Below are 18,909 nucleotides of genomic sequence, written 5' to 3'. Positions count from 1 at the left end.
CAAGCTCAGCCTGTATCTGATAAAGCAGCAGCAGCAGCGGCTCGTGTCAGTGAGGAGAGGCGATGCTGGTCATTGCGGTGTAGACAGTATTCGGGGCTTTTGCTGTGTCTATTGTAGAGTGGTTTTCGTTTGCTTTTCTCCATCACTGTCACAGAATGACCTTATCTAATACTGGTGCCGTATGCAGTTGTTTATATTCAACACAGCACCGTCTCCCCCCTGTGAGAACCAGGCCAGCTCCTGTTTGGTAGCACTCAGGGACTGCACTTTTCTTGTGTGTTAATTACTGTCGTTCTCTTTGTGATTGATGTAAGTCGGCAGATAGGTAAGTAGGTGGGTAGGGTAGTAGGCAAGTAGAGAGGTGAGTTGGGGGCAGATGGACAGGAAGGGAAAGAGCTCTTCATTACAATCGAAAGTTAATTGAAAAATGTAAAACAAATTATGGCAATAGAAAACCATTATTTGGCACCCATAATAATTTATTCAGATGAGGATTATCAGCGAAAGGTTAAGGAACAACAGTGTATTTATATAGTCTCAATCTGTTTCCTCATAAAATACCTATTAATTACAAGGAAAATAGTTACTTTTTGAAGTAGAAAAATTTTAATCACTGTGTTCTGATAATGATGACAATGGTGGTGTGGCCAACTTTTACTGAGAAGTTATGTGTAGATTTACGTTGATTTAATGCGGATGAGGTAGACAGTGTGGACATGCTCTGAGGTTTGCAAAGGTTCCTGCACTGGCCCTGGGAAGTGCACTGTAGACAGCCGTCCAGGAAGGGACAGCTGCCTTTATTTAATCCAGCCTGTCTTCAAACTCAGAGCTCCTCTTCCCAGCCATGTAATGTTGTCTCTTTCTTGTTTATTTAATTTATCATTCAATTTCCCTGTAAATGTTGCTCACTGGCATCTCTGCTTTCCCTGCTGTAGTTAAGGTCTCCTCACCTCACATGTGGATCACTGCAGCTATTTCAAAGCCACCCCTCACCCATTCCAGTTTCTTCTTTGTCAAATCTGCCAGGCAGTGTTTCCCTCTGTTCCTTTCTGTAAGGTCCCGTGTGTCATGCCATCACTTGGCCCCTTTCAGGGAATCCAGACTCCTCATTTTCAGACCCTCAGTAATTTGGCCGCTCTGCCATAATATGTTTTTTTCTCTCTTCCAAGGATGTTTTGTTTCCTGATCCCCACACCCTTTATAATGAGCTCCATGTCTTTTCTCCATTAGGAAAGCTCTTTATCTGAATTGTATTCATTTTAAAGTCATAGCTTCCCTAATATCTTCCCCAATTTGCATCTCAAAATCAGTCTTGTGTTTAGAATGTGCTCCATTCTGTTCAATACTGAATAATTTTCTGTTTTCTACAGGCATCTCAGTTTTGACTCTATCTAGAATACAAGTTCCTTGAATTGGGCACCATGCAAATAGTTGTTTGATTCCCTAACACCCAGCAGAGTGGTGGGTACAGGGTAGAACCTCTGGAAATGTAGGACTCACTGACAAATTATTCTAAAAAGAGGTCAGGTGAGCCAGGTACATATAGGTCGCTGTCATTGAAGGGACAGCTGCATTCTGGACATGTTATGAAAGGTGTTTTTCTTGTAATGAACTGAAATGTATGATGACTTGCTTTTGCTCTGTCTGTTCTTCTATATGTATTCTTTCTTTTTCTTTGATTATGAGAAAGAGTTACTGCTCAACTCCCAAATTCCCAGCGGACAGGAACCTCAAAAGACTTGGACCTGACAGACTAATTATAACATAGCCCCCAATACATTAGACTGCAACAAACTGCGCACCTGATGTTCCTCAGATGCACGCAGTGTTTAAGCCTGCCTTATTTGTTCAGGCTGCTGCTGCTTCTAGAAGATATTTCCTCCTTTCTACCTGGGAAAATCTTACTTATATGTCAAGTCGCAACTTAATCATCACCTTCTCTGAGAAACTCTTCCTAATCATTAGACAAAATTAATTGTTCCTCCCTCTGTGTTTCAGAAGCATCTTACTTACATCTCTGCTTCAGACCTTACTGTGCGTTATTGGGAATCCTGTTGTCAGCTGATTGCTGTCCCACCCCAGCGTGTCGTGAGTGTTGAGGGCAGGGCTGTGCCTCGTGGGGCTTCCATTTTGAGAGCAATCAGGTCTAATGTGGCAAGTCCTCGTGGAGAACCGTATGTGAGTGGAGTCACACTAGTGGAGTGTGAAATTCAAATTATATATTACTTGAATGAGTAGATCCGAGATGCCTCATATAGATCACACTGGGTGTTCTTTAAATAGACTTTAACATGGAAGTAAAAGAATTAGAGATGAGTTATGCTAATTTGAAGAAACTGTTTTCTTCTCAAAATTACAGATACTGAAAAGACTATGAAGTCACCAATTTTGCAGTAACTTCATTTACTATAAGTCATTTTGTAAAAATATCAACTATTTTTTTTTTTAAAAATCTCATTTTGTTATAATAAAGCACAGAGAAGCATTTAAGTTTCTTCAACAGCATACATGGTTGTAACATTAATATCTAGTTTAATGGCTACCTTTGAAATTTTAACAAGCGGACTGAACAAAGAATAAAAATACTAAAAATATTGTTCTCCTGAAAAACATAAGATCCTTAGGAGTTTTTAACTCTCATTACCGCTGATTTACATGCTAGTTTTATTTAGGATTTTACTATTTTTAACCCCATAAATTAGACATTATTATTTTATGCAGCTAATACTTATTTAGACTTAGCTGTATATTTCCAGTTTCTTTGCACAGTAACACTTTCATATCTAAAATTATACACTTGAGACAAATTTTCTTCTACCTTCTGAAGATGACAGTAAACTCACTTTTTGTTTTTTGAAAAATACCCTCCTTTGATCTTTTTTTGAAAAATAATTTTGTTGGTTATTTAATTCTAAGCTGACAGTTGATCTTCTCTAAACATAATGAAGATAACATTCCACACTCTGTTGGCTTCTATTGCTGGTGCAGAGTCAGCTGAAAATATAATTGTCATTATGTTGTAGGTAATTTCTTTTCTTGCTGGCTGTTTTTAAGACCTTCTGTTGTTTTTAGTGTTCATTTTCACCATGAAATGGAATTTCTATATTTATATGGAATTTTTTATATTATTTCTGCCTGGAATTTTTTGTCTTTCCTGAATCTGAAGACTGACATCTTTCAACAAATCTGGGAAATATTCAACTATTATTTCTTCTAATACTGCCTATCCCTTTTTCTCATCTATCTTTCAGAAACTCAAAAGATGTATATTACATTCTGCCCATATATTATACCTATCTCCTAAATGCCCATAATTTTCATCTTTTGTCTTGCTGTGATTCTATATAATTTATTCAGATCTTTCTTGGTTTTCACTTTTTTTCAGCTGTTTAAGCATTCCATTGAATTTTAATATTTTTCATTTCTAAAGGTTGTATTAGTTTCTTTTTCAAATCTGCTTCATTGTTTTCATGGTTTCTTATTTGTATTCTTTTATACAATGCCTACATCTTTATTTCATTAAGAAAATTAAGTACTTGTTTTGTACTTTGTTAATTCCGTGATCTTTAATTCCCTGTGGATCTGATTCAGCTGGGTATTTTGTTTCAGCTGGCTCTCACACACAGTATCTCATTTCCTTATGTATTTATTGATTTGTGTGTGTCTGTGTGTGGTTTAATATTCCTTAAAACTTTCAGTTTGCTGGAATTAAGGCATCGTTAGAAAGTGTACTTTCAAACACATATAGTCACTACCTAAGTAGGACTATTTTTTTTTTTTTTTTTTTTTTTGAGACACAGTCTTGCTTTGTTGCCTGGGCTAGAGTGAGTGCCGTGGCATCAGCCTAGCTCACAGCAACCTCAAACTCCTCGGCTTAAGCGATCCTCCTGTCTCAGCCTCCCGAGTAGCTGGAACTACAGGCATGTGCCACCATGCCTGGCTAATTTTTTCTGTATATATTTTTAGCTGTCCATATAATTTCTATTTTTAATAGAGACGGGGTCTCGCTCTTGCTCAGGCTGGTCTCGAACTCCTGACCTTGAGTGATCCACCAGCCTCGGCCTCCCAGAGTGCTAGGATTACAGGCGTGAGCCACTGTGCCCGGCCGACTATTTTAAAATAAATCATAGGCTTGAGATATGTCAGGCCTTACAAATATGATGAATTCGTGCTGCAGATGTGCAGGGGACCAAGTTTCTGTTTACAAATATCAGGGAGATTGTTTTTTCTTCCACCTAATGCAAATGTTATGGCATCAAGTTTTTCTTTTGACTTTTTAAAAAGTTTTAAATTGATATGTAATAATTGTACATATTTATGGGCTACAGAATATTTTCATGCATGTATACAATGTGCAATGATCAAATCAAGGTAATTAGCATATCCATAACCTGAAACATTTATCATTTCTTTGCATTGGGAACACTCAAAATCCTTTCTTCTAGCTATTTGAAAATATACAATGAATTATTGTTAACTGTAGTCCACCCTACAGTGCTATAGAACACTAGAAGTTATTCTTCCTACCTAGCTGTAATTTTGCATCCATTAACCAACCTCTTTCTAATCCCCTTCCCCCTTACCTTTCCCAGAATCTAGTAACCTCTGCTTCTATGAGCTCAGGTTTTTTTTAGGTCCCACTTAGTGTGAGAACATGCAATATTTGTCTTTCTGTGCCTGATTTATTTCATTTAACATAATGTCCTCCAGGCTCATTCATGTTGCCACAAATGACAGGATTTCATTCTTTTTTATGACTGAATAGTATTCCATTGTGTATATATTTCATATTTTCTTTATCCATTCATATGATTGATATATTGATTTCCTTTCCAGTAGTGGAGTTGCTGATCGTGTCATAGTTCTATTTTTAGTTTTTGAGGCATGTCCATACTGTTTTCTATAATGGCTGTACTAACTTATGTTCCCACCAACAAGGTATGAGTTCCCTTTTCTCTGCATCCTCATCAGCATTTGTTACATTTTTGTCTTTTGATAATAGCCATTTTAACTGGTGTGAGATGATATCTCATTGTGGTTTTGATTTGCATTTTCCTGATGATTAATTCTATTGAACATTTTTTCATATAACTGTTGGCCACTTGTATATCTTCTTTTAAGAAATGTCTTTTGAGCTCATTTTTAAATTGGATTATTTGATTTTTTGCTGTTGAGTTATTTCAATTCCTTGTATATTCTTGATATCAATCCCTTGCCAGATGAAAAATTTACATATATTTTCTCTGTCTCTTTGCTCTGTTAATTGTTGCCTTTGCTGTGCATAAGCTTTTTAGTTTGATATAATCCCATTTGTCTATTTTTGACTTTGTTGCTTGTGCTTTTGAAGTCCTGTTCATAAAATCTTTGCCTAGACCAATGTCCTGAAATGTTTCCCCTATGTTTTCTTCTAGTAGTTTTATAGTTTCAGGTCTTACATTTAAGTCTTTAATCCATCTTGAATTGATTTTTGTGTATGGTAACATGTTGGGGTCTGGTTTCATTCTTCTGCATATACATATCTAGTTTTCCCAGCACCATTTATTGAAGGGGCTGTACATTTCCCAATGTATGTTCTTGGCACCTTCATCAAAAATCAGTTGGCTGTATATACATGGATTTATTTCTGAGTTCTCTATTCTGTTCCATTCGTCTATATATCTGTTTTTATATGAAAACCATGCTGTTTCGATAAGTCTAGCTTTGTAGCATATTCTGAATTCAGGTAGTGTGATGCCTCTGGCTTTGTTCCTTTTGCTGAGGATTGCTGTAGCTATTCGAGGTCTTTTCCAGTTCTGTACAAATTTTAGGTTTGTTCTTTCTGTATCTGTGAAGAATGTCACTGGTATTTTGATAGGTATTGCATTCAATCTATAGATTGCTTTGGGTAGTATGGTCACTTTGACAATATTAATTCTTCTAATCTAAAAACATGGGATGTCTTTCCAATTTATTGTGTGTCCTCTTCAGTTTCTTTCATCAGTGTTTTATAGCTCTCCTCATAGAGATCTTTCACCTTGTTGGTTAACTTCCTAGATATTGTATTGTTTTTTTGTAGCTATTGTAAGTGGGATTGCTTTCTTGATGTTGTTTTTAGAAAGTTCATTATTGATGTATAGAAACAATAGTAATTTTTGTGTGTTGATTTTGAATCCTGCAAAATGAGTCAGTTTATCAGTACTAAGAGTTTTTTGGTGGAGTCTTTAGGTTTTTCTATGTGTAAGATCATGTTGTCTGCAAACAGGGACAGTTTGACTTCCTGCTTTCCAATTTGAATGCCCTTTATTTCTTTCTCTTGCCTAATTGTTCTGGCTAGGACTTCTAGTACTATGCCAAATAAGAGTGTTGAAAGTGGGCAGCCTTGTCTTGTTCCAGTTCTTAGAGGAAAAGCTTTCAACTTTTCCCCAATCAGTAGCTGTGAGTGTGTTATATATGGCCTTTATCGTGTTGAGGTGCTTTCCTTCTCTGCCTGCTTTGTTGAGGGTTTTTTTTTTTTTTTTTTTTTTTGAGACAGAGTCTCACTCTGTTGCCCAGGCTAGAGTGAGTGCCGTGGCGTCAGCCTAGCTCACAGCAACCTCAAACTCCTGGGCTCAAGGGATCCTCCTGTCTCAGCCTCCCGAGTAGCTGGGACTACAGGCATGCACCACCATGCCCGGCTAATTTTTTTTATATATATTTTTAGCTGTCCATATCATTTCTTTCTATTTTTAGTAGAGATGAGGTCTCTCTCTTGCTCAGGCTGGTCTCGAACTCCTGAGCTCAAACGATCCGCCCACCTCGGCCTCCCAGAGTGCTAGGATTACAGGCGTGAGCCACCGCGCCCGGCCTGTTGAGTTTTTATTGTGAAGGATGTTGACTTTTAGCAAATACTTTTTCTTTGTCTAGAGAGATGATTATATGGTTTTAGTCCTTCGTTCTGTTGATGTGATATATTGCGTTTATTGATTTGCATATGTTGAACCATCCTTGGGGTAAATCCCACTTGACCACAGTATATAGTCTTTTTATTGTGCTGTTGTATTTGGTTTGCTAGTATTATGTTGAGGAGTTTAACATCTATGATCAGCAGGGATATTGGCCTGTAGTTTTATGTGAGTGTCTTTTTCCAGTTTTGGTATCAGGGTAATGTTAGCTTTGTAGAATGAGTTTGGAAGAATTTCCTGTTCTTCAATTTTTTGGAATAGTTTGAGAAGCATTGGTGTTAGTTCTTCTTCAAAAGTTTGGTAGAATTCAGCAGTGAAGCCATTCAGTCCTGGGCTTTTCTTTGCTGTGAGACACTTTATTACTTATTAAATATCATTACTCTTTATTGATATGTTCAGATTTTCTGTTTCTTCTTGGTTCAGTTTTGGTAGGTTATATGTCTAGGAATTTATTCATTTCCTCTAGGTTTTCCATTTTATTGGTGTATAGTTCGTAATAGTCTCTAATGATCATTTGTATTTCTATGGTATCAGTTGTAATGTTTACTTTTTTGTTTCTGATTTTGAGTGTTCTCTCCTTTTTTCTTAGTTCAGCTAATCTTTGTTGATTTTGTTTATCTTTTCAAAAACCCAACTTTTCCTTTTATTTACCTTTAGTATTGTTTTTAGTCTCTATTTTAGTTAGCTCTGGTCTGATCTTTATTACTTCTTTTCTTCTAATTTTGGATTTGATTTGTTCTGGATTTTCTAGTTCCTTAAGGTGCAACATTAGGTTGTTTATTTGAAATCTTTCTGCCCTTTGATGTAGGCATTTATTGCTATAAAATTACCTCCTAATACTGATTTTGATGTATACCATAGGTTTTGGTATGCTCTGTTTCTCTTTTCATTTGTTTGATGGAATTTTTTTGTTTCCTTCTTAATTTCTTCCTGTACCCACTGGACATTTAGGGGCATGTTATTTTGTTTCCATGTATTTGTACAGTTTCTAAAGTTCCTCTTGTTACTGATTTCTAGTTGCTTTTCTTTGCAGTCTGAAAAAATACTTGATATTATTTCAGTTTTTAAAAATCTGTTGAGACTTGTTTCGTAGCCTTACATATTCTCTATCCTGAAGAATGTTTTATGTGCTGATGAGAAGAATGTATATTTTACAGATTTAGGATGAAATGTTCTGTAAATATCTGTTAGGTCCATTTGGTCTAGGGTGAAATTTAAATTAAATGTTAGTTGTGGTTTGGTGGTTTTCTGTAGCTATAAGGTTAGATTTCTTTCACTTGCTCATTTATGTATCTGCTCTACCCAGGAGTCTTATTCTTTCATGTGTTTTCATGATGATAGTTATCATCCTTTTGCTTCCAGATGTCAGACTCCCCTAAGCGTTTCTTATAGAGTCAGTCCAGTAGTGAATTCCCTCAGTATTGCTTATCTGGGAAAGACTTTATTTCTCTTTAATTTTTGAAGGATAGAGTTGTTGAGTGTAGTATCTTCGCTGGCAGGTTTTTTTAATTCAGCACTTTGAATATATCATCCCATTCTCTCCTGGCCTGTAAGGTTTCTGCTGAAAAATCTACCATTAATCTCTTGAGGATTTCATTTATATGTGATTTGATGCTTTTCTCTTGCTGTTTTTAGAATTCTGTTTTTGCCTTTGACTTTTGACAATTTGACTATAATTGCTACAGAGAGAAGCTTTGGGAGTTGAATCTATTTGGGAATTTTTGAGCTCCCTGGGTCTGGATATTTACAACTCTCCTAAAACTAGGGAAGTTTTCAGCAATTGTTTCATTAAATAGGGTTTTTTATGCCTTTTCTCATCTCTTCTCCTTTTGGAAATTCCATAATGTAAATTTTTTTTCACTTCATGGTGCCCCATAAATCCTGTAGGATTTCTTTATTGCTTTTTCTCTTTATTTTTCTGTCTGACTGGATTATTAAAAAAAAAAAAGCCTGTCTCCAAGTTTAGAGATTCTTTCTTCTGCATGATCTAGTGTCTTGTTGAAGTTGTTTTTTTTTCCACAAGAGTTACCAATTTTATTTGTTAAATATTCTATAATTCTATGTCATATATGACAAAATCTTCTTTACTAACATTACAGACGATATGGAAGTACAATAGAAACATCCCTTTATCAACTTCTGAAAGTAATTGATGCCAAAATTCAAAGAATTAGTTATAAAGACACATTTTATATTTTACTATATAAAGACTCCAGAGTATTTGTGTTATTATGTTTAAACATGATATGTTTCCTATATTGGACTCTTGATCAATACTCCAGGAAAATAGCAGAGAAGTCCCTGCTTTGCTGTTGTTATTGCTTACCCTATTCTATCACATTTTATATTTTATTCTATAACATCATAACATTTCTGGAAACAAAAAATAACTTAGTGATTTCTGAATATTTCCTCCCTGAGTACCATAGGGTAGGTCAACGGGACATCCCTGAAAATTACATTTCCATTCTTGGAAGAAAGAAGTAGAAGAAAAGGAACAAATCCCTCTTTGGGGAAAAGGAGCAATGCTTTTGGATACCTGAAGTGATAGATGACTCCTCATTAACTCTGGGAGGTGGTGGTATGTCTTAATTGAATAAGTCCTCACAGGAATTTATGCTTCCGACCAAGCCTAGAGATCAATACCATCTGAACCAACAGGATGCTGAGGGATTTGCTTTTTGCCAAGATGGTCCTGCTTCAGCACTCACAGATCCACCAGAACACCAGGAAAAGATTTTACCATATCCTCAGAGACAGCTTAATGCTCAACATCCCTAATCATCAGGGAAATGCAAATCAAAACCACAATGAGATATCACTTAACTCCAGTGAGAATGGCCTTTATCAAAAAGTCCCAAAACAACATATGTTGGCGTGGATGCGGAGAGATAGGAACACTCATACACTGCTGATGGGACTGCAAACTAGTGCAACCCCTGTAGAAAGCATTATGGAGATACCTTAAACAGATTCAAGTAGACCTACCATTCGATCCAGCAATCCCATTATTGGGCATCTACCCAGAGGAACAAAAGTCATTCTATGACAAAGACACCTGTACCCGAATGTTTATAGCAGCACAATTCACAATTGCAAAGATGTGGAAACAACCCAAATGCCCATCAATTCATGAATGGATTAGTAAATTGTGGTTTATATATACCATGGAGTATTACTCAGCTATAAGAAATAATGTTGATATAGAATCCCTTTTGTTCTCCTGGAGAGAGTTGGAATCCATTCTATTAAGTGAAGTTCTTGATTATATTTTTTATTTCATTTATTGAATTGTTTGATTCCAAGATTTCTAATTCTTTTTTTTACAATATCCATCTCTTTGTTGAGTTTCTCATTCAAATCATGAATTGTTTTCCTGATTTCATTGATTTTCTATCTGTATTCTCTTGTATCTTGAGTTTCCTGAGATCATTATTTTGAATTCATTTTCAGACATTTCATCAATTTCCTTTTCTTTTGGGTCTGTTACTGGAGGATTATTGTGATCCTTTGGAGGTGTTATGTTTCCTTGCTTTTCCATGTTTCTTGTGTCCTTATGTTGATTTCTGCATATCTGGTAGAACAGTCACTTCTAATTTTATGGAGTAACTTTCATAAGGAAGAACTTTTTCCTATAGATGTGTCTTAATAGTCTTCACTGGGTAGGATTCTTTGGCTTTGGTTTTGGCTGGGCATATTTATTTATGTAGTGTCTATGTGATTTCTTCAGCTGTAATCATTGTCAGTGGTATCTACATTTGACCCAGTGGCCTAGGCTATAGGTGTTTGTGGAGGCTGTGGCATGACTTTACTGGGGGCTAGGGCTGCCAGGCAGGCCAATTTTGGGGCCCTTGGATGGACATGCTGATTAAGGGGTGGGGTCACTAGTGGCAGCTGAGGGCCTTGGGTGGACTGGTCCTTTGGCCCCTGGAGCACATGTGCAGGCACATTGCGGCTTCCCCACTAGAGAGGTCATTGGCAGTTGCAGTTCTCAGATGGGCCAGTCCTTCAGCCACTGGAGAGGAATGCTCATGCAGTGATTTTGGTCACTGGAGTAGGCAGAGTCACTGGTGGTAGTGAGCCTCAGGTGGGTGAGTCCTCATGCCTCTGGGGAGGCGGGGTGCCATGTGGGCTCTCAGAAGCCTCACTGTTGGAATGGGCAAAGTCACTGACAGTGGTGGACCCTAAACAGGCTGGTCCTCAGGTCCCTGAGAGGTGCAGGGACCCTTTAAATTTGGGTTTTGGCAATTATTTCTTTAATTTTTTCCTTCTTTCTCTTTCTCTTCTCTTTTTGGGACTCCCTTACATACGTACCAGTATAGTTGATGTTGTTCCACAAGTATATTAGGGCTCTGTTCATTTTCCTTCATTCTTTAAACATGGTTATCTTAATGTCTTTGAATATATTTATAATAGCTGCTTTTGAAGACTTTGTCAGCTAAATCCAACATCTGAATACACTCAGAGACAGTTTCTATTCACTTATTTTTCCTGAACATATTTCACATTTTTCTCTTTGCTAGTATGTCTCATAATTTTTTGTGAAAATTGGACATTTTAGATAAACTCTAGATTCTGATTTTTCATCTCTGAGTGCTATTTTTTAATTGTTTCTTTATATGTTTTTTTTCTTCATTTAGTAACTTGCCTGGACTAAATCTGTGGAATCTCTTCCCTGCAGTGTGTGCTACTGATGTCTCTGCACAGTTATTTAATTATTAATAATCTCTATTATTAAGTCTGGTTTCCTGGGGGTCACCCATTTGTCTACTTAGCTTAGTATCAATCAGTGTTGTCAATTTTTTTTCTCAAATACCTCAAACGAGTAAGGTTTCTACTGTATCAATGTGTATGGGTTGGGAAACACATTTAAAGTTCAGGCAGTGTTTACGTCTATCACAGCTTTTACTTTCTGCCAGACCTTCTCATGTTTCTGCTGCCCAGGTAAACAGGCTCAAAGTCAGCCAGGACTGTGTGGGTAGCTGTCAATCATTCTTGTGTTTATATGTAGCCTTCCTATTGGCCGGGAGTATGCATAGAGCTTATTCAGCCCCTCTGTGGCTGTTTATTTTCTTGGTCTCCTTGTTAAATCCACTGGGCCCGTTTATCTACCTCTGAGACCACTACTGCTGTTGACAACACTGACAGGCATGGAGTTTTTCCGAGCTCAGCTCCTAATCAAGTGAGCCTTCTCTGCCAATGATGTTGATGGTTTCAGCTTGACTTGCTTTGAGCTGGCGGGATTAGAAGGCGGGGATAGGAGAAGCCCCAGGCAAGAATCCCATAGACTCTTACTGCACTTACCTAAAGTTCAGTTATTTTTTGTGAATAATCACTTTTCAATTCTTTTATGCCTTTGGTCTTTGATTGATTTACAGAAATTTAAAATAGTTATTTTAGCAATTTTGTCAAGTTTGATTGTTGCTTATTGGGAAGAAGATCCACAAAGTTCTTCACAATGCCATAGTGCATCATAAATTTTGTAACATCACCCCAGATTCACAAATGACTATTAATGCCATCAACATAGTCAACTCTTACTTAAAAATGATTGGACTTTGATTTAGGTTAACTTTATAGAGACAAATTAACTTTTTGGTTTGCTTTTAGTTGATGTTTTCATTATAGTAGCATCTATTTGCCCATTCATTTATTGAGTAATAATTATGTTTTGGGATCTGCTCTAATTTCTAAGATGTAAAGATGTATGAGAAAGTTCCTGCCTTCCATGAATTCATGGTCTCATGGGGGATACAAACAAAAAATAATAATTATAGTAATTTTCAATACATCCCAATATGTGATGTTACATAGCAATGAGCAGAGTGCTATGGGGTGACCTAGAGCAGACATGCCTGTCTCTAGCAAGAGTTCACAAACCTTGCTGCATTTGACCAGGACTCAGAAGGGCAGCAGTCAACCAAACAAGGGTGACGCAGTACATAGGAGTTTCTGAGCATGGAAGCAGTTTATATGAGGACAAGGGTCAAGATCAAGTAATATCTGAAAACTCAGACTTTAGAGGGTACATGGGGACCAGCCGTAGAAGACGGAACTTTGCTAGAGGATACGTTTACACCTGCTGAGCATTCTAGCCTTTATCCCCTGGGCCAGCAGATGTCAGCAAGGTTTTGTTTTGTCTTGGAATTATTGCTGGCAGCTCTGGGGAGCGTCAGACTGTGGTGAGGGAGGGACAGATAATAGGTCAATCAAATAGAGTTTTCCCTTCTTTCGGCTGAGCGAGAGGGTGAGTGGGAAAATAGTGGCTAAATTAAAAAGAGATTTATGACATAAAATTGACAAGATTTGCTGACATTGAAATAAGGAAGAGTGCATGTGGCTAGTTGGGTATGGAAGATGCGTCAGAGGGACTTGGAGAAGAGATAGCACCTTGGGGAGCTGCCAAACAAGAAACTGACCTAAACAACTATCCAAAAAGCCAGGGAGGCTGTCCAAATGAATCGCTGGTAAGAGGTAAGGTAAAGAGAGAGAATCCAGGCAAGAGCCAAGGTCCAGAAACCTGGGAGACCGGCTAGAATGACAGTTTTAGCAGAGGACGTGTGGTAGATCCTAAACAGATTTTCTGAGCTGTCAAGAGTGTAGGAAAAGTGACTTAATCTAATGTCCATCCCTTAAGTTAGGGTGAGGCTGGCGCTATATGAGGTCCCAATCCTGTATGGTCCTTTCAGCACTCTTTTACCTTTAATAAAAATTTGGAATTAATCTAAACCCTTATTGAAATCAAATCAAGATGTTTCAAGGATAATGGTATTGATTAATAATTCTTCCCCCAACTAATGTACTTTCTGAGAGTAACTCAGACACTGCACAGAGACCTTCATTAACTCTGAAATCACCAAAGAATTATTTGGAAAGCAATCCCTTAAAAACCTAATAGTGCTGCCAAAGTATTAATGTACCTTTCAAAGCATTAAGGAGCTGGGCAGATACAAATAGATGTGATGACTATGTATTAAAAAAAAATGATGACGTACCTTGTCTCTGATCAACACTTTTTAAAGAGGTCCCTTTTGGTGTGTGAGATTCTGTGAGCTAATTTTTCCTGCTCATGACATTCTCATGTTTTTAATTGCCAACCATCCGGATCTGCTGTTGGTATGAATCAGGTTTTTTTATTTAATTAAGCCAGCTGATCTGTCACCCATCATAATTAATCCATTCTATCTTAGTTTTTCAGTTCCAGAGCCAATCATCCTGTATTAGTACAAATATAGGAAAGTCTGAGTCATTTTTGTAATATAAGTAAGAGTACAGAATGCCTATCAGATACATGCATTCACTTCCTCCACATATTTAGAAAAGTTTAAAATAATTTGGTTCATATTCTGCCACAAACACAGAACCCAGAAAAGAAATCAGTATTTCAGTTCATTCATTTACCTCATGACACCAACTTTCTAAATCCCATTGTTTATTTCCCACAATTTCACACAGTCTTGCTTTTAAATCCCTCCAGTGACCAGCTGTGACACAGGAAGCCTTCCTGTTTCTGGATGTAATTGCAGGACAGCGGTGCCTGTCAGCCCATGTGTGTCATTGGTGCATGTGTGGTTTTCTTATTCCCTCGTTCATTAATCGAGCGTGACTCTAATCACTGAGGATGCAGCAGTGAACGAGACAAAAGCAGGTTCCAACGCCCTTTGAGCTCACATTTTAGCAGAGGAGACAGTGAACAAATAAACAATAGGTACGAGTATTGTACAAAATTAAAATAAGGTGGTGGGAAGCGGTTCAGTGGCTGCTGTAGCTGGAGTGCTCCGAGAAGGCCTCTCTGAGGAGGTGGCATTGAGGCTGACGTTTGGATGACAGGAGATGTCAGGAGATGAACACAGGACAAAGCACTCCAAGAGGAAGTCACAGCTACAACAGGGGCTCGCCAGTGGGAGTGTGATCTGGGAACCTACCAGAGACTCGTTCTGCTGGAGGGACGTGAACAGGGCAAGTGGTAAGAAACGAGCTTAGGGAGAGAGAGAACGTTCAACGTAAGGAGTGTGGGTTTCATTCCAGGTTCCAGGAAGAGCCACTGGAGGGTTATAACAAGGTGGGGATGTGATCTGACTCACTCTTTATAGATCAGTCCAGCCTCTCTGTGGAGAATGGACTAAAGGGGGGGCGAGTATGAAAACAGGGAAGTGGAGTCCAGATGAAGGATGAATGTGGCTTCCATCTAATAGCAGAGATGACGGAAGTAGATTCATTCAGTATTCGTCTAGAGGTAGAGCGAGAGAACTTACTGATGTGTTGGAAGGGTGGATCATAGAAAATGAAGACTCCATCAATGATAACTCAAACTTTTTTATTTCATAAGTTTTAGGACTTCACCATCCCTGAGTTGTTTTGTTTATTTATTACATTGGTCATTTTTAAAGGTTGATTCTTTTTTCACAGTTGCATATTTCCATGATTAGAGCAAACTATGGTGTATGGCTTCCTGGATTCAAATCTGGGTTTTCCAGCTTAGTGACCATATGATCTTGGGCAAGTTTCTTAACTACTCTACCCTCAGTTACATTGTCTAAAAATATAGAATAGTAGAATAATAATTTTACCTGTTTCATAGGGTTGTCGTCTGAAGTGACTAAGAAAATACAAATAAAAACACTTAGCACCCTACTAGACTACAGTAAGCACTCAGTAAATGTTAGTAATTAGGTGCTATGTTTCTGTCTTATCCTCCTTATTATCGTACTTTCAGGTCTCAGTACCTAGTATAAGAGTTACAATAACATTTTTTAAGAAACAAGACATTTCTGTTCCTTAAATTATTCCATAATTCGTGTATTATTTAGTACTATTTTTCAGAATTTCTTAACAGTAATTCTTGTTTGATATATTCTCACCTTCCACGTCTGGTTCTATTTATTTTTTAAAGTGGCTTCTTTGTTATTTGTGCTTTAAAGCTCTGCTAAGGGCTTTTAGAGAGATTTATTGAATATCATCAGCTTTATTGTGAAGTTATCGTTTTCAGCTCTTAAAATGGGGCCAGGGAGGAAGGGCACCTGCCGTCAAGGTCACAGCAACGATGTGAGCACGTAACACACCGCCCCCGCCACTGCCACGCACCACGCGGGCCCTGCCCAAACGTACTGCTCCCGGGGGGGGGGGGGGGGGGGGTGTTCTGCCTGCTCTTTGGACTTAGAACCTCATTATAAGGTTGGAAAAGACCCTATCTGTTTAGATCACAGGGTGATCTAGAAGACCTTGTATTCCTCTGGATCTTTGATTTCCACATAAACACAGGTTCGTCACTCTGCCAGCCTGCAGCTGCATTGCAGACTCTCCTGATTAGTTATTTCCTTCTCAAAGCAGGCTTGAGAATGGTAGGAAAATAGAATAGGTCGACACAACATATGGCTGAATTTTCATGGAGAAATTTCCTTGAGAATAGTCAGGAAATTCTTTTAAAATGCTATCTTTGTTAAAAATTATGTGGCATGCAAGTGTTTTATAGTTATGGCTGGGATCGAGTCACATTTAGCAAATGGTACTTTTCACAGGATAACATGTTAACCTAATTTTTTAAAGCTGTGCTTCTCGGGTTTCACCGACATTAGTTGGGCAAGGAGCAGCTTCTCTTTGTAAGGATCTTACAGTGTCATCACTGATACATCAAAATTGCTCAACACAGGTGGCTTTAGAATCCCTTCTCTGCAAAATAGTCAACATTAAATACGTGCTTGTTCTGTGATTCTTCCGGTTTCGGGTTCTCTATTTCTTCCTGTATTTTTTTAATGACAGGAGATAATAAAAAAATATTTTATTTCAGAACTTTTAAATGGTGTGACACATGTGAAACAGTTCCTATCTCTGATACAACAGTAAGTCCCCCAGCCCAGGGTGGGAGATGCTAAATCCACTGGACAGTCGAATCTGCAGTGGGTGGGATCTGCTAGTGTTTGATGTTTGCCTCCACACCGTGCTGAATTTTGTAAAAGTTGTATTATTTCTAAATACTCTAGGTAACAATGAAAGAGTCTGAATTTTTTTTGGAAATCAGTAACAAAATTAATGTGTATGTGTATATGTGTGTTTTGAAACTTTTATATTTCATGGAGCTAAAACACCTGATAGCCCTACACTGTCTTTTCATACCTCTTCCAAAGACAGTGTGGTCATAGCTATTTAAGAGCTCCATGTGAAGGCCTGTGTGGGCATAAAGAATCCACTGTGAATTCTCAGCCCTACTGGCACACACAGAACTGACCACCGGTCCATCCTACAGGCTTCTTACGCATGCCCGGTGGAGGGTCTCTGTGGAATTAAGAGCAGATCTATACCGGCAGCCAGATATCCTGTTATTGTATAACTCAGCACTCCAGCTTAATTATATTAATGTTAATATTTTAAGGTTTCATTTTTTTCTAGAAATATGTCTATGGAATATTCACTTTCTATGTGTTTGTTTTTCTACTGTAGACACGGGAGCAGAAAGACAGGCACTAAGAGAAAATGTGTACCCTAAACTGAGAGAATTCTGCAGAGAAAACTATGGATTGGAATTTCAGGTAACTCTAGTATTAATTTTGTTTCCAGTTATGTCAGCCAAATAACTAATTTTTGTTTCTTGTCATAACTTGGGTGGTATAAAGATAACTTTTAAGCCCTGAAAATTTTCATTTCTTAAAGTATGAGTAAAAAAAACCATTGGCAAATGGAAATAAAGTATTTAGTCATTTTTCATGTTTTGTACTGTTACGCTGTGATTCTTGGACCCTGCCTATTATTGGTTCATCTTTTTCCTTGCTTTTTTGACACTCTCCACTATTCTCAAAAAATAAAGGCTGCTGAGGACCGAAGTTTAAGTTATGGTTTCTAGAAAGATATTGCACATAAAATCGAGACCAACTTTTTAAAATTATTTCCTTTCAACAGCCTGGTCAGTCCTTGTCTTCTATCTTGCCTTTTAGTTTTTGTTCACATTGTAGAATATCCTTTCTCCTGAGCATTTCAGAGCTTTACCATTTACCAAAAAAAAAAAAAAAAAAAAAAAAATTCTATCAGCCTTTCAAGAGAGAGTAACTGCAAACATCATTGCTAAAGTTCATGAACATTCCTAACATTTTTATACCGCATTGATTTTGCCACCTAATGAAAAAGTACTTGAAAACATTGGACAGATCTTGGACATCCAAAAACTGAAAGAGTCAATGGCTCCTGCAACAGATAACATTATTTAGTAGGAATTTTTCAACCTCATTTATAATGGAAATCTTAACTTTCTGGTGCTATCTAAACTACACATTACCATTGTCAAGTGATGAATATGTAATAGAGTTTTGTGGTGCAAGAGTGCAAAACACACCATTGTTCATGGAAGAAAATTTCACCCTTCGTTTCCTCCTGGATAAATATTTATCTTGTGATGCTTTCTAATATGATGTATAAAGTAATAGTCTCAAAATGGTTTCAAGCTCAATGCATAATGTCAGTCAACAGCAGACACATACTGAATAGTCACTCATAAGTCACCATTTACTTGATAAATTGTGAACCTAAATTAAATTCCTTGTCATAAATTCATCACTACCTTCTCTGAGGACTCTGGTTCTGCTGATAACAGGGTCCCAATTGTTACAAAACTTCCATCTGTCAGAATTCCCAAAGACTTAGACACTCCTTGGGGACTCAATTACCGCAGAGGGAGAGATGCATCCAAGCATATTAATCCCATCTTCGAGTTTGTTTTGTTTTGCATCACTTTTGGCAGCAGAGGGAAGAAGTTGTCGAGCTATAGAACAGCCTCCATAACACATGGTGTTCACTAGGATGAGCTGAGGGCGGGAGGAAAAAGAAAGGTATATTTTCTGAATTAGAGGCAGGCACAGGAGAAGACAGATACAGCAAAGGGAAGACCGTAGAAGGCAAGGCCCGCAGAATAAACTGAGGGCAGGTGCATTCCGGGCAGGTGCACTGAATCCGCGAGGAGGCACCAGGGAGCAGAGGAAGCGGCACTGAGCCCGACTCTCCT

General features: G+C 37.8%; 1 protein-coding gene across 1 annotated transcript in view; it reads left to right on the top strand.

Annotated features, from left to right (window-relative positions):
- The window catches only part of NWD2 (NACHT and WD repeat domain containing 2), a 161,271-nt gene that overhangs the window by 50,750 nt on the left and 91,612 nt on the right, over positions 1–18,909 (top strand). The window contains exon 2 of the mRNA XM_069494563.1: positions 17,358–17,446. Coding sequence (XP_069350664.1) covers positions 17,358–17,446 — 89 coding nt within the window. The remainder of the gene's footprint in view (positions 1–17,357; positions 17,447–18,909) is intronic.

The sequence above is a fragment of the Eulemur rufifrons genome, chromosome 19, assembly GCF_041146395.1.
Source record: "Eulemur rufifrons isolate Redbay chromosome 19, OSU_ERuf_1, whole genome shotgun sequence".
Lineage (NCBI taxonomy): Eukaryota > Metazoa > Chordata > Mammalia > Primates > Lemuridae > Eulemur > Eulemur rufifrons.
The sequence above is the reverse complement of the archived record's forward strand: the minus strand, read 5'-3'. Positions and strand labels throughout refer to the sequence as shown.